General features: G+C 36.4%; 1 protein-coding gene across 21 annotated transcripts in view; it reads right to left on the reverse strand.

Annotated features, from left to right (window-relative positions):
- CACNA1D (calcium voltage-gated channel subunit alpha1 D) overlaps nt 1-16766 on the reverse strand; it is a 188172-nt gene that overhangs the window by 13201 nt on the left and 158205 nt on the right. For all 21 annotated transcript variants that reach the window (XM_035337848.1, XM_035337847.1, XM_035337846.1 and 18 more), the window contains 4 exons: nt 16058-16160; nt 15198-15299; nt 9793-9923; nt 286-402 (listed from right to left, as the gene is read on the reverse strand). In XM_035337848.1, the coding sequence (XP_035193739.1) occupies nt 286-402; nt 9793-9923; nt 15198-15299; nt 16058-16160 (453 nt within the window). The remainder of the gene's footprint in view (nt 1-285; nt 403-9792; nt 9924-15197; nt 15300-16057; nt 16161-16766) is intronic.

A 16766-nucleotide genomic window follows, 5' to 3' on the forward strand; every position in this document is an offset into this window, starting at 1 on the left:
CTTAGGATTTACTTCAGAAAAAATAAGAAATAGGGAGAAAAAATTAGGGGCAGGAGAATCACCCTTGCAGGAATTCTTCCCTAAATTTATGATGAGATGCAGATGTCCTGGTAATACCATTTTTCTAGATAGACATAAAACACCCTTGATGCTTATTAAATATTTACCTTTTCTGTTTTGAGACTTGTATTATTCTTCCATATTCGGGTATAAACTCATTCTATAAACCTTATATTACATAACAAAACAACAACAAAAAGTCACATAGCTGTGTTCTGACATTACTTTATAAACATCCTCCTCCTCCTCCGGATTGTTTTCCTCCGGTTCATCATCTTGCAAGTCACAGGATATAGCTCGGCGTATTTCAGGACCGATATCATGAAGGGTCCTTAGTCCTGCCTAAATCAATGACAATATCATAACATATTAGGCATGCAAATTCTTCCATAGTTACAGACATGTAAAATTCTTAAAAAACAGTTTAAAAGTTTTTGTATCCTGATATTCATAGATGATGTATCCTACTATGTCTCTTTAGTGTCATTAAGGCTTGTAGCCCAGTACAGTCCCGTTGAAGTGAAGTGTCCTTATTACCACTGTGTAAATCCTGACTAAAGGACCATTGATGTTTATGGAACCCTACAGAAATAAAATTCATCTTAGAAGAAATTATAAGCAATCAATAAGTACTTTAATAAAACATATTTCAAAGAGATGTATATTTAATGTTAAAAATGTGTTTGCAGTCTGTGTCCATGCAGGAAACACAAGAGGATCTTTGCTCCAGCAATAGAAGTTTTAGCAGAGCTCAGACTGTAAAGAAAGCAGTGAAATAATTCCAGCTTGTCTGCACTGCCCGCAGGTACAGGTGTGATGCTTCAGTGTAGGACAGAAAGCCATCCAGCTACAGCAGCAGGGGCCTCAGCATGTATTGGTTCATATTCCTTCTCAAGCCTGCTATCAAAAGGAATTTTTAGCAAGAGGGTCTGTGCTGGAACTGCCAAAGAGACCGTTCCAGCACAGTTCCTACACATCACAGAGCAAATAGACAGCATCCTCATGCCCAACAATTCCATGTTTTGTTTGCCTTACCTACTCTGAAAAGATATTTTTCCTATTTTTTCCTACTCTGGCTGCCACTGTGTAAAGAAAAAAAAAAAACACACACACAGAAAAAAACACACAACCTTGTTCCCCCCAACTTTTTTTTTTTTTTTCTTCTCAGGTTCAGAATAAATCAAGAATTTGTTTACCCCTTTACTAATGCTACACTTACACATATAAAGAGCATGCCCGAGACTTGGCACAATCAAGATCTAAAAGCCTGATTTATCATCTTTCTGTGCATTTTTGGTACAGACGTGAGGGCTGACCAGCCCATTGGGGCACGTTAATTCTGGGGTGGTATGGAGATGGGTGTGGCATTTTGCATGTTTCAGAGCACAGATGGAGCTGGAGGGCCTTGGCAGGTACCAGGCATGTCTGGGTCCCATTCCTGCTGCACATCACACACATCCCTGGGAGCTCACTGCAGCACTGCACCCAGCTCTCAGACCCCAGTGGGAACAGCCAGTTTGCTGGGGAGCAAAACGACATCTATGCAGTTTGGGCAACCAGAGCCTGGAAAGGGATGAACTAAAAAGCTTTGTATCAACCTGTGTGGATTTACCACAGGTTCTTGCTCAGATTTCACTCTACTGGTGTTTCACCTCCTGAAAATGGTGCTTGAATAATCACATTAGCTACACGAACTTGTCAATTACATTTTCTTCCTCAGGGATGATCTTTGAGAGTTATGCTGTAATAGAACAAGTCTCTAAAATCATTTACTAGGGAGTTAATATGCCATATACTTTTCATGAATACATTGTGTTTTTTCCCACTTCTTATGCTAATTTCAAAGTCAAGTTTAGCAAGGTTGCTAATGGCATCACTTTGTAAGGTGCTAAAGGGAAGTAGAATTAACACTCAGGTACAAATTTCAAAACAGACCAAAGGCTCTAGTATTTATTTAGCAGAAGATTACTACTATATTATGGTTACTCGGTCATTAGTGAGAATAACCACTTACATTTCCAAATCACTGACACTATAACATAAACTGTAGTAAGAACAGAACACAATGCCAGAACTAGTAAAGTAAGAAAATAAGCATGCAGAAAAATAGCTGAATAGACCTACGCTATAGCAGTGAACGTAAGAGACGTAGTAGCCAAGTCTTGATTCCCCAGTGTTCCTCATCTTCATCAAGCCCACCCTCTAACAGTGACGCTGAGCGCACTGCTCTACAGTGGCACATAAGCTTTGTGCTTTCGGTCAAACCCCAGCTCCCTTCAAGTTAAGCCCTTCTCTGAATGCAGTGCTCTCAGACAGCAATATTATACATTTTAGCTCTAGCAGAAACTACTAGCTTATGTTCCTGTATGCCAAATTGTGACAAAGTCCCATAAATATATACATGAAAACTGAGAAAAGGCAAATGTTTGGCAGGAACATATCTAACAATCACATAATTACATTTTCCACTTCCTTCTGGTATATTTCATGGTGAATTACCCCCTCTTAGAAAGAATAAATTCTAAAGCAGGAAGCTTTTATCATCTCATCTCTCCTCAGTAGTACTCATTTTCCTGTGACAGACCCCTTGCAAAGACAGTCACCAGCAGAAGATTAAACCCTGAATCACAGTAAGACTATACCTTTTAAAGTGAAACAATCAGCTTTATTTACTGACATCCAGAACCAAAGCCATAGGTTCTAGAAGCAACACCTGCTCGCAGAATTAAAATATCCCTCAGGTTGTTTGCTCCAACAGAATCACCCAGAATGACCTTGCTGTAACTACTCCCATGTGCCCCGTATTACATGGAGTACTTGAGAAGTATTCTAAGCAATCTAAGAACAATTTTTACAGCAGGAGGGGCTCTGCACTGTGAGACAAACTCTCATGCTGAGCTGTTACTGGTGAGAAGACAACCCCTTGTTACATCAGTCAACTTCACTGAAGTTGGGCTGATGTAAAAACGCAGGTACTGGTACTTGTCTGCCAGTAGGAATATCCCTCCTCTGAACCACATTTCAGGTCTTCTGTGAAGATCACAAAGAAAGCATGGGCTGATAAATATTTGACTTTTACCTTCAAGTACCTTAGAAGCAAATCAAAGATCTATTAAATAAAAACAACATTACAAACCAACACAAAATCAAACCAACCCTCCCCACATCTATCCATTAGTTGAAAGGGAAAAAAAGGTTCTTCTAATACACATTTTCCCCTACAATATTGACCAGTTTAGCCTACCCACAGCAAGAACCCCACAGGGTCAATGGGACTATGCACTGTCCTCCCCTGGACAGTGATTTACCTGCATTTTTCAGGGAGGTGTGCTTGTTTCTTTGTTCCTATGACTGCTGAAGTCCATAGCAGGCAACTACTTCCCTAAGAACTTTATAGAACCTTTTGTTGTTATTACATATAACAAATCAAGACTAGCCACATTTCTGTGGCATCATATTATCCTTTATATCTATTTCTTAAGAGAGATTCTTGATTTCTGCAGATTTTCTCCTGTCCAGAGAATTTTTGCCTTCCCTTAAAGGAAGCTTCAAGATTATTTTATGCTATTTCATCAGTAAAAACACCTTTAAAGTTTTTCCCTAAATAAATATAAATGTGAATAAGTATTATTTTATTTCCTATTTTTTGATGGTCAAAATATAAATCACATTATTTCAAGAAGCAGGGGGTCAGTTCTGCCATCGTATATATGTCTAATATCCATCTCAGCTCACCAGTCTGGAAACTTGCCTGGTTCAAGGTTGTTAAATCAATCAAACAGATCACATTTCTAAGAAAATGCATTAATAATACCAGATTATTACAGAACACACAGCTCTTCAGTTCTGTTATCTCTAACTTTCCAACACAGAGTATCATTATTTGCTATTCACAAATATTTTTGTTTAGTGGATATGTGACTGGAAAACAATTTTTTTTTTTTTTTAAATATATATATATATATAAGTTATTATTTATGTACATTTACCCAACACCTTTTAGCAAACTTTGTTTTCATCAAAGACACTGGAAGATAGAAAGACCTGTAACAGAGCTGATAAAACATATGCAAGAGATATTTAGACACTAGTTCTACAGGGATAACAATCAAAACTGCACCACTGAATTATTCACGCTTTTCTGCAAAAGGACATCTGTTGGTTCTATTCATATTGTTCCATTCTGTTGACATTTCTTTCAAGTAGGGGAAGAGAAGAGATACATGCTACTGTATTTGATTGACTCTAATTCTATTCTATAGATTTCACTACAAATTTGCAAAAATAAAAGCTCTTTCTTATTCAGACATTTTCTCTCCAAAAATTATATTTGATGCCTTTTTTGCTTATTTTGTTCATTCTAGGCATGGGAAATATGAGATATATCGGACCAATAGTTAGTTAGTTTGTGACACAGAGTGCACCAAACATAATTACATAATAAAACCAAGCATATCTTTAAATAGGCTTTCCTCTAAATACACAAGATGACTTCAAATTAACATGATAATTCTGTGCAGCTGTGCTTTATGAGGCATAATAGCACCTGCAATGTTTTCAAGATGGCAGGAAGCACTAATACACCAGCGCTGTGTGCTAAACAGCAGCTCGAGAGACAATTAGCAATGCCCCTGTCTCTGCCACAGCACTGAGATGACGTGTGCCTTTAAAAGTTAAAGGAATAGAACTGTAGGTGTCCCTCAGTGGTAAAATTTTCATATGACTAATAACTATAGTTCTCAACTGGTCATTCAGAAGGAGATAACCTTAAATATACTTGAAAAGTATCACGTGCCAAAACGCAAAAATATTCATAATATTCATAAAACAGTAGCACCATTTTAGATATACATTTTATATTGAGAAGTTTGTGTATAATGCAAGACTTCAGAGTCATGACTTTTAGAAAAAATTCTTAAGGCTTATGAATACTGGAACTACAAAAAGATAATTTTCCCTATATCTGAACTCAGTGCACATCCATTTAGAGGCATCATGCAACCTACACACAGATGAAGTTTTAGTTTATTTTAAGCTGAGTAAACACAACAGTATAAACAATAAGAACCACGATCACCACAGTAGTTCTAGTCACATAAAATAAAAAATGCTCCCTACTTGAGGCATTTTATAGTGATATCAGGAAACGGCAGACACTTGTATAATATGCTTCACAGATTTTAGAAGAATGCTGGATAGTTACATATATTGCTATATAAACTAATTAGACCTGAACTAAAGCATAAACATGAATTCTAAACGCTTATGTCTTAAGAGTTTCAGAGTACTGAAAGTATATGACTATGGAACTATTCATATGAACCACTGTATAATGAATGTGATAACAAACACGTTTTTAGTAGCTGCTTATTTTATAGCAAAGAAAACCAAAAAGAACAAAAAAACACCACAGATGCACTGTCACAGCATAAAATAACCTGAAGGCATTAAGAACAGAACACAATGCCAGAACTAGTAAAGTAAGAAAATAAGCATGCAGAAAAATAGCTGAATAGACCTACGCTATAGCAGTGAACGTAAGAGACGTAGCAGCCAAGTCTTGATTCCCCAGTGTTCCTCATCTTCATCGAGCCCACCCTCTAACAGTGAGGCTGAGCGCACTGCTCTACAGTGGCACATAAGCTTTGTGCTTTTGGTCAAACCGTGACTCCTGTCAAGCTAAGTCCTTCTCTGAATGCAACATGAACACAGAAGACAATTAAATTGAACTTGAACAAAGCATATTAACCCCTCAGTAGATGCCTACTAGAGGTCTGCTTTCTCTCAAGTTTACTGTAGGGTTGATATTACTTACAAAATTTTCATAGATAAAAAGCATAATTAGCTTAACCCAAAGCACATTCCCTAGATCAAGTTCAGCTCAATAAATCAGTGTCGTATCCTTGTGATGTGAAGGGAAATATCCATTAACTTTTATTTGCAGATATTAACAAAGCAGATTGTGTGTAAATAAATGTGAAATACAGATGTGAATAGTTTAGAGCACACATGTTCCCTAGGAAAATGAGCATCAAATTAATTCATATACTCTAACTAACAGATGAAAGTAATTAAACCTGTTCATGCTTCACTTAACATTTATTTTCACAAGCAATGTGACTACTGTTTGGCTCAATACATTTTTCCATCATGACAAAAAGACATCTCCTAAACTACTGCTACATATATAATTTTCTGGTTTTATCCCAAGAATGTATTCATTCTAATTGCATAAATATCAATTAATAGAATAAGAAAGGCACTATGAGCAATTCACCCCCAAGGAATTTTGTGTCTCATGTCCTAAAACTGTGTATAACACAACAAAAATGTTGGTAGATAGCTAACACAAACTAGTCACCTATCATTTCAGAACTAGCTGCTTTTCTTCCCTTCATAAGAACTGAAAACTCCTGAATCTGCAGAAGACATTCAAGCCTGTTGTAGTTCCAAGAAACATCATTATATTATTTCTGAAAATGTTTTCAGTGACGATACACAAGTTTAAACCAAATGCTATTGGTTATAACTTGAAATACCCTTTTCTGACTGAGGAGGAATTTGAAACTTCATGGCAAAAAGACTTTACTCAGCTGCCTCAGCAGATAAACTCTGGAGACCCACTTCATGTTCTAGAGTGCAATACAGAACAAAAATCACCCTGAATGCAATCACTGTGGGGTAAGAAGGGGAATTCCTGCCTGCTGCATACTGGTATTCACAAAGCAAATCTAGTTTTGCAGGGAACTCCATTCCAATGGTATTACTCAATCCAAACCTTGCTGCTTCTTCCCCTCAAACATTCCTCAAGCCTATCAGAAGAAGCCATTGTCTTTATTCCAGTTGTGTCAAGGTTCTGATGCAAAAATGGCAAGAGGACTGCCACTGAACTTCTCTTGACACAACAGGCAATTTGTCTCATGTAAACAAATAATATGAAAGCAAAGGATGAAATTTTCACATCTTCATTTGTTAAAACTCCTGTCTTAATGACTAAAAAATAAATTAAAATGGTATTCTGTACTTATTCTGTTGTTAATTAGAAGACACTAATTTTACAGCTTCTACACTGTTAGCTATCTTAAATATTCCCAGTTTCTATTCCTTTCTTTCTAGATAAGTTATTTTGGTAGAACATAATATTAATTTTCTGTTTTTACAACCCCCTTCTTTCTCTGATTGGGCAAACAGTCTGATACCTTCAGTAATTTATTTACTACATGTATCTGGTATCATGAACATTGGCATCTAGGATCCAGCTTTGCTGATTCTGGAAAATTCAATAAATGCTAACTATAAATGTGTTCTGACTGGAAATGATAAATGGCAGAAATGAGACAATACAGTGTGAGTCTTACAGACTGGAGCATAAAACTCCAAAAATTCAGGAGACAATATTTAGGGTAGAACATGCCTCTTTATGTTTTTCTCCTTCCTCCACTACAGAAACATGGTGTTAGACAACCTGTGTTCTTGATTTTGTCAGCTGAAGGGATGGAAAAATGCCTGCTAGCAAGCCTATGTATCATACTCACAATGAAATGCAAGTGGAATTGATGAAACAGTTATCAGAACTGAGATCCAATTCACTGTTAGCCCCACTGACCAAGTCTTCCTGAATAACTGACATTCCTGACAAGGAAGCTAAAATGTAAATAAACAGTAACTTTCTAAAAAAAAATAGGTAAGTGTTTATTCCAGTAGAAACTCTTCTGACCATATCAATACATTGGTTTTTGATTGAGCAAAATGGGTCAGCAAAATAAAGAGAAAAAAATAACTTGTTATATTTGTTGATAATCTACTTTGGAGAAATAGCTACAAGAATCAGAATCAGTTAGCTTGGAAAAGACTCTTAAGATCATCGAGTCCAACCATCTAATCCTTTAAATGCTGAGCTGAGCCCCCATAAGACAGGTCTTTTTTCCAGCCATAGGTTTCAGGTTTCTTTGAAATGGCGTTTCTAGTGATATTTGGTAGATGAAGCTGAATTACTATTCGTTTATTAGAAAGACAGAAGTAGAACAGAGGAAAATGTGGAGAAAGAAAGAAACAACCTCCTATCTACTAGCCTTAATCACGTTATTGCCACAAGAACATTGTTTTAATCAGAAGGAAAACAAAACAAACAAACAAAAAGCCATTGTAGATTCCTAGCAGAGATTCATGGTGCAATTTTTAGCTGTTCTGAACTGAGAAATGTTTGTCTAAAGACAGAGAAAGTGGTAATTCTTTATCTCTGTCTTTGGTATTGAACAGGAAGCACAATCTGATAATAATCAATGGAGCATACTCACATTTGGAAACTTTATTTGTTTCTATACTGTTACATGCACAACTTCAAAAACAGAGGTGGAAACCTGTAATACCGTGGCTTAGAACTAATTTTGAGCTCCTTGTTACCAAATACTGCTCAAAGTCTGCAAAATCCTCCCTAACAATCTAGTGTCTTTCACTTCACTCTCGACAGTTTCCAGCCTTTCCCTTTTTACCTCTTCCATTCCCCATGTTCTTTTTTTTCTCTCTGATGATGTGCAAATATAGCTCATGTTGTCCCGGCAAGCCGTGTGCTCATACATCAGTAACAAGCATTGAGATGAATTTTTCTCTGCCTATTGTAGAGAAATGTGTGACTTGGAACAGCAAATGTATCAGAGCTCCTGGTAGAGACATTATTAGGAAATATGAGAGAAAAATTGCCCATAAAGACTTGTTTTGTTAGATAAAGATTGTTTTGTTAGATAAAAGAAAAAAAAAAAAAAGCAGATTTTTAATAAAGAAAAAGGTATATGAATTAACACATTCCTCCCCTTTTAGATGTTTTCACAACATAGTCTTCAACTTGCATCAGAAAGGTTAAATATCTTTACAGTTTGTAGGAATCCACCCAGCATTAACTGAAGTTTGTTGAGTCATAATCCAATTAAAATGATGCAGTGTATGATATCTGGAATTATTTGAGGGCAGACTTCCATCTGCATGTTTCAAAGTTCATAATGCCAAGGGTATCACTGGATAAAAATTTTCAAAATATAACCTTCAGATCACTTATACTCTATGGACTGCTTGCCTCAGGCTTTCCAAAAAACAGATGGCCAAGTAGTACTAGTCAATCTATTGTCCTGGGTTCCATTTGACAGCTTGTTTTAAGAGACAGGCACTAATATAGTATGCTAATATTACTCTGTACAGAATAAATTGATGAAAGTGAAGCTCAAAATGTGCAAACAGTAAAAATGTTGATAAGAACTTATTTCACCAGTAACCATGAATGGAAAAGAAAAAGAACAATGAGAATTAGGAAGCAAATACCATATAAAAACATCTTTATTATGAGGTAATACCTGTTAGGAAGTTACCTGAGAATTGGCTTGTAATATCGTAAGAACATAAGAAATTAAACAGTTGAAGTAAAACAACATAAATGATAGCTCAGAACTTCATTTATCTCATTTTACTTCAGCAACTCTAGACTTGGATGTATCAACTATGCTTGTTGAGGAATCTTATAACTGTTGCTACCATTTGAGTAATTCACAGAGAATAATTTATTGTACTTACCTTGTTATAGAGAGAAAAGCAGGATTACGTTTTACTTTTCTGATGAACAAGGGCCAAAAGTGTCCCAGCTAAATTAAATCCTTGCAGCACTGCACAATCATCAATATTCATCTACCTGGTATTTCAAGTAAGCTCACAAAATGGTTAGTTAAAATGTAAAAACAAAATCACCTGCAGAGCAATCGTGGTATTCTTCGCAGGATATTTCCCCACCAGTCCTTGTTCTTTGCGTTTCTTGAATTTCCTAAAGTAGTCCTGTATCAGGAAGGTGGCATAGAACTTCCCCACGGTTACCTCATCATCTAAATGAACAGACCAGACAGATCTCTCCCAGGTCAGCACATTTGTCAATAGCCTGTACACTCATATCTGATTTTGGGGAAAAAATGTGATGGGTGCAATAGGCACTATGACTTCAGCTTACAGTAATGGAATCTGTAACTAGCTTCAAGCAATGTTTTAGCAAGCAGTTTAGGCTCAGTCAGGTAGGTGAACTCGTCCTTAATAAAGAAAGAAATACAATACTTTACAAGGCCCCTGTACTTCTAGGTAAGTTCATGTAAGTTTCTAAAAAAACCATTAGCATGTTTATATGTTCATAGAAGCTGAAAGATTGGCTTTAGTTACTTGAAAGAAATGAATTACAATAAGAGCTACTGTGACTTACACATGCTTATAAGAGTGACTCTCTATAAAAAAAGTCTTGCTTGTAACATATTTCACTTTTTTTTTTTTATTCCTGCTGAGCCAAATTTTCTTGGTGTATCAATATAGCATTGTTTTAATTACATAAGGACTTTGGTATCTTTACAGACTGCTTCGCTATTCACATTTTTTTTTTTAAATTGGTGCCATATCCTCACTATAACAGCTGACCATCTTCCACTTTGAATTTGGTCTGTGTTACAGATACTCGTGTTGGACCGTATCTTCTGCTGTCTTATTGTCACCCAATAAGGCTGATTCTGGAGTAAAATCTCACAGATTTTACAATTTCACATATATTCTGTGAGGCTCTTGTTTAAGTGAAGATTTGGTTCTTAATCACCTCCTAGATACGTAATGATGATAAGAGTAGACATGAAACAGACATGGTGCTTTTGCACATTATTGTGTTGTATAAGGTCTGATTTGCTGATAGATAGGAAAATAATTTGCAACAGTTAATTTTGCACAGTTCAAAAGATACACAGACAGCCAGTGCAGTAAAAACTAGATTTTTTTTTTTTTTTTTTTTAACAGAGTCACTGTTGTGAACGAAATCCAAATTTCCAAATTTTCAAAGTTCAACAACAGGTACCTTATGATGATATTGAAATCTCCTGGTTCGCATCATGTAAGTACATATGCATCTTTTTTATGAGTCCCATTCAATCGTTTAGCTGTGGAAGTTTGATGCCCTGATAAGTAATGCTTGCCAGAAAACTAGAAATAGTTTTCTATTCAGAAACATTGCTTTTGTTCTCACACATTTCTTTCCCCTCGAGTTACCTGGCAGAAAGTTAGCTTTTTCCCTTTCTGCTGCCTACTCTCTGGAGTTTAGCAATATGTAGAGCCAGCCATTTGCAACATGGTTGCTAGTTGGCTAGTACTGCACATAAAGGAGGACTTTAGTCCTGGAATGGCTGGTGTATTTTAGGTGTCCAAGTTCTCTCCACGGTTACGGGTTACGGCCCGCATCCCGATGGACAGCAAACTCCTGCCATTCTGGCTACCCTCACTGCATCAGACAGGTGCTTAACACATCTCAGGATCTCGGTTACACCTTCGTGACTTGCTTGGCTGAATGCAGAAAATCTAATGTGCTCAGACACACTTTAACACATCTTTGATAGAAAGTACGTGCTTTTTTGTTTTTGCTGTTTGTTTTTTTGTTTTGTTTTGTTTTGTTTTATGTCATTTGCTTAGTGCATACTTTAACACTAATAGAGATATAGTAGTCTTGATGTTTCTGCTTGTTTCCTGTTGGTTTGTTTTGTTTTTTACATATGAACATATATTCTTAAGCAAGCATTTTCCCTGTCAAGTAAAATTTTTAAGTGATTGTCATCTAGTGTAACATCATACATTAATGCTTCATTAAAACAGTCTCCTTGTGGTTTTGCATGATCAATTTTATGTCCCAATGTGTCTCACTAATAATAGCACTTTTCCCTGTAATATGACAGCTTTTGCTAATTTAAATTTCAGTAACCTTCTTTTTTTTTCATGACGTGATGAAATGTCAGTAAAAAGGATTGGGAAATCCAATTTGTATGTAATATTATTTAAACTTACTTTTAGCTCTGTGACACAATCTGTCTCAAAATGAATCCTCACCATTCAAAATAAGCTCCTTCCAGAATTCACAGGATGCATTTCATTATAAAGTCTGATGTGGGTTGTGTGCATGTGAGAAGCTATGACAGGCTTTAACTTCAGAAAAATTGTACCAGGGATGTATCCTCCCAGCATTTTATTGTCTTTAGAGGTATCAAAGCAAAAACAATTATAATAAAATTGCCTTAAAATATCTTGTTTGGAAGACCAGTCTGTTGCAGGAAATGTCTCTGCTTGTTAATGAGTCTGTTCTGCCAAATCCTGACATGTCTTCAAAGGACAGGGTCCCCCCAGATCCTACTAGGAAACAGCAGGGACTCCGTAGCTCACAAGGAAAGCTCATCAGTGTACTGATTCAGTCTCATCAGTAACTGACCCAACTCATCAGTAACTGACCCAAACCTAATTTCTAATCTTTTTGTGAACATTCACTTTGAAGTTCATCTGCAATCTCTCTTGGTAGTTCCTCAGGAAACAAGTCTTCTATTCAGAAGAGTTCTCTTATAAAGTATCTAACCTAAACTTGCCTTCTCTAGTTTAGCTGAATTGATTAATTTCTGCAATGTATCCATGGTCAACGTCCCCCACTTTCCCCATTTCTATATTATTTTTTTTTTTCAAGTATTTCAACAGAACTTTTAAGGAAGTAATATAGCAAATGGCTCCTAGAAAGAACAAGCACATAGAAGTGACAGACTTGATATAACATAGACTACTATGGGTTGCAGTTAAAGTGTGTCTCAAGAAAGGCTATGACTACTGACTGTACCTGAGACAACAATAACTCCAAAGTCTCAGTATGCATAAATAGAGTGCCCTATTGATCACTGTGGACATAAACCAATTTTTTATTAGTGTATTAGATGGATGCATTACCAGTTTCCTGAATCAAATGCATGTCAAAGTCTGTTTTTACAAACAAGATGCACATGTAATTCACAGGCACAGTCAGTTGTATTGCAGACAGGTGCACACAAGAACTGAAGCTTGGCCAAGGGGAGCCATCCTTGACTTTTGAGTAACACACATATAGCCAGATATGGACAGGTAGGGAGGCAGCTAAGCATAACTGACCACAGTATAGACAGATCTATAGTTACAAATAGGGACAGCAAAAGGAATCATTTCAGTAGGAAGTTTTTGGAAGAGGGCAAAAAGTATTAGGCAGGATTAAATGGGATTGCAGGTAGAGACTGGGGAGTTTAGAGAATAGAAAGCAGTTGAATCTTTAGTGGGTTGTATGCCTTTCTCTTATCTGTAGTCTCCTAAGAATATTAACGCATTCATACATTCAGGCATTTGACTCTCATTCTATGCTTTTGCAAACCAGTTTCAGTTTTCTATACTGAAAATCTGTTGCTATCTATTAACAGTTTAATTAAAGTATAGTAATGAGTTATTTAACCAGTATTTAGCTAACTGTCTGCAGAGAAAAAGTAAATTGAAAATTAGTGAATCTTAAGGACTTCACAACATGTTCTAACTTATACTGGACCATTGAAGACATAGTGTCTTTTATCATTCAAGCAATGATCCAGATTTTCAGCCTTCTAACTACACTTAAGAGCTATATTTGCGGAATAAATATTAGCAATGAATTTTAGTATAGCTGAAAGAAAATATACAGCTTATATTCAGCAATGAAATGAAGCTGAAGTTAACGGTGAGTCACTATGTAAAATTAGTTCGAGGAATGTAATCCTTAAAGATTCTTTGTCAGATTGGTTTAGGCAGGCACAGCTCACTATTCTGAAGCATGCATCTCTATTTCAATAAAAAAATGTAGGGGAATAAAGTTGGCAAGAGGCAACACTAATTCCATGCCACCACCCTAAAACAGAATTGCTTCAGAATATTCGGAAAGACTCATAGTTGAAAGGAACAGAGGCTGCAGAAAAAGCTCAAGCACATAGTTACAACAATAACAAAGCAATTCATCTATGCCATGCAAGCACTTAGGTGTAAGGCTAAAAATAACAGAGTAGAACACAAAAAGTTGTTTTAAATGTGCAGTATCAGTTCCCCTTTGGATGGTCAAATTTGCTAGATTTTTGTCTTAATCCCCAGTAGTAGCTGGCAGCCACTACACCAATAGCAAGTGGCTCCCTCCAGCGACAAAGCTAATGCTGCTTCTTGGGTCTTGCTGAACAGCACTGCAGCCAGCATGCTCTTTCTCCCCTAGAGACTGAGAGTATCACCTTCAGAAAGGGATCAGCCTCCACCAGCATCGGGCCTGGGATCTTGAGTCTGCTTCAAAACCTGAGTCTGATCAGTCTTGAAAGCTGCTGTAACACTATAAAAGTACAATAAACTACAAAAAATACCAGATGATTACAATGGATCTGTATATTGTCTGGATATATACAGCCTGGGTGCGGATGACACAGTGCAACAGATCCTGCACCTTTAAAACTTGAAAAAGCAAGTAAAATGTCACCTAAACCTACACTACAGCATATTAAGAAAAATGTATATATTGAAAAAGGCTAAATATATATATGTTGGAATATATATATTTAAAAAAGAGATATAACGAATATTTGATGCCATTTTATAGCACGTAGGAATAAATAATATTCGTGCCTTGTAGTTCTTGCAAACGTATTGGTATGATTACAATCTAGATATCTATTTACAAGGCCCATATTCATACCTCAGTCATACTGGCATAAATCCAAACCAGTTCCATTATCTGTTGACTATGGAAGTGCTCTGGTTCATACTAGTCTAACTAAGATAATTTAGCATTTTGCTTTACCAATTTAGCTATATATTTAATCTTGCATTTAAAAATTTTTAGTTTTCTCCCAGAAGTATTCAACATATACAAGGATACAAGGATATAAGCTAAAATGTAGTGTACATTGACAAGCTTAATTAGTAAAAAAAAAAAAAAAAAGTTATTTTGCTGAATGTACTGAAATCAAACTAACTTTAGTTTATTTTGCTGAATGACTTGAAATTAAGACTGAATTTATCTCTAATAAGGTTTGTTTTGTTTTGTTTCCAAGCAAGAAAATAAGCATTAAATGTATCTTCCTCACCTTCTTTTTAATCTAAGGAATTTGTGTTACTCAGTCCTACATTTATTATCTAGTGTAACAGGGTATAATGTTCTCTGCATTTATTTTGCTATTATTGTTTGTTGTCCTTTAATGACATTGTCATTACAAATTTTAGTATTTCTTTGGTTCCTAGCAATCCACAAAGACCAAAATGCACAGAGAATAGCATATTGCAAAGTTTATCACACTGACCGCCAGCTGGAGGGACAACTTGGTCAAGTAATTTCATGCTCGTTTTCTTCCATATTTTCTTTATAACTGCTCTAAGTTCTTCATTTGCTTGCTCTAGGTTACCTGTGGCAATGAAATAGAAAAACAAAAGATGACCACTATATTTCAATGAGCTGCAATGAATGATCCTTGGATATTAATTAGCTGTTTACATATAAAGACTGTGATAAAACTGTTGGCAGCAGCCTAAGCTACGTGAAGTATCAGATAGTACTACAATAATCCAAGAGAAGAAAGAGTGTAAGAGAGAACTCCTAGGGGCTTTCAAAGCAGTCTCTGGAGTACTTCAGAAGTCAACAGTAATTTACAGATCTTGGCTCTACTCTGTCACTGCTTAATACCTTCAGCCTTGTGCAGAACATGACAACTTGTTCTTTACAAGTCACTTCCTTCCTGATCCAAAGCTGACCCCCCCCCCCCTTTTTTTTTTTTTTGTCTAATCATAGGATTTACTCTTTGCACTAATGTGGGATCTATGTACTGACTTAAAGAGCAGTGAGGAAGGAGCATCTTGGTCATCCAGAGAGGGGAACTCATTCATTCCTTGAAGTAGAACTCCTGTTATATCACTGCTGAATGTTTTTATCTGACCAGGTGAAAACATGTAATAATTTCTGATATTATTTGGGCTTTGGCCTCACTACCTCCTTCTCTTCATCTTCTCACAAGTCATTCCTAGCAATAGTGAATACAATCCATGATCCAAAGTCCAATCAAATCCACTGAGATTTAGGCAGCCTTATTCATGTCCAATAAAATGAATAAATTCTAATTTTTCTTCATTGTAGTTTCTGACAAGGCTTGGCAGGTAAAACCCTTACCTTCTGTTTTTATCTTTAAAGCAGTCCTAACCAAAGCAAACAAAGTAGCATTGAACATGACGGTTCCATCACTGTTCAGTGGCATATTCATGGCTACTAACCTCTGTGAAGGAGAAAAGAAAACTGTTCAAAAAACCCAAAGCTCTGTAACATTCATTTCTGAAAAGCTGACATAATCAAAGAATAATCACTGAGAGGAGTAAAAATTCTGTAACTTTTCAAAAAACACTGAGCCTTCTATCCAAGCTGTCTATAAGTCCCAATATTGCTTATTTCTGATACTAATCATACGTATGCTTCTACAAACGATAAAACTGCTCAATAGTTTTCATAGGCAATTTTTATTTAGCTAATCTGCTGACATTGAAGCAATATCAGGGACATATGCAGCTATTCAAAAGCATGCACTCTAGTTGCACTCATGTTCCAGGCTTCCCATGGAGTGCTCCAGCCTTATGCTCCATGAAGAACCAGAGCACCAGGTCTGGCTTGCATAAACTGATTCATTTCTCAGGTGACTCTTTAATAATCACAGAATCACAGAATCACAGAATTTCTAGGTTGGAAGAGACCTCAAGATCATCAAGTCCAACCTCTGATCTAACACTAACAGTCCCCACTAAACCATATCCCTAAGCTCTACATCTAAACGTCTTTTAAAGACCTCCAGGGATGGTGACTCCACCACTTCCCTGGGCAGCCCGTTCCA

The sequence above is a fragment of the Oxyura jamaicensis genome, chromosome 12 (assembly GCF_011077185.1).
Source record: "Oxyura jamaicensis isolate SHBP4307 breed ruddy duck chromosome 12, BPBGC_Ojam_1.0, whole genome shotgun sequence".
NCBI classification, from domain to species: Eukaryota; Metazoa; Chordata; class Aves; order Anseriformes; family Anatidae; genus Oxyura; species Oxyura jamaicensis.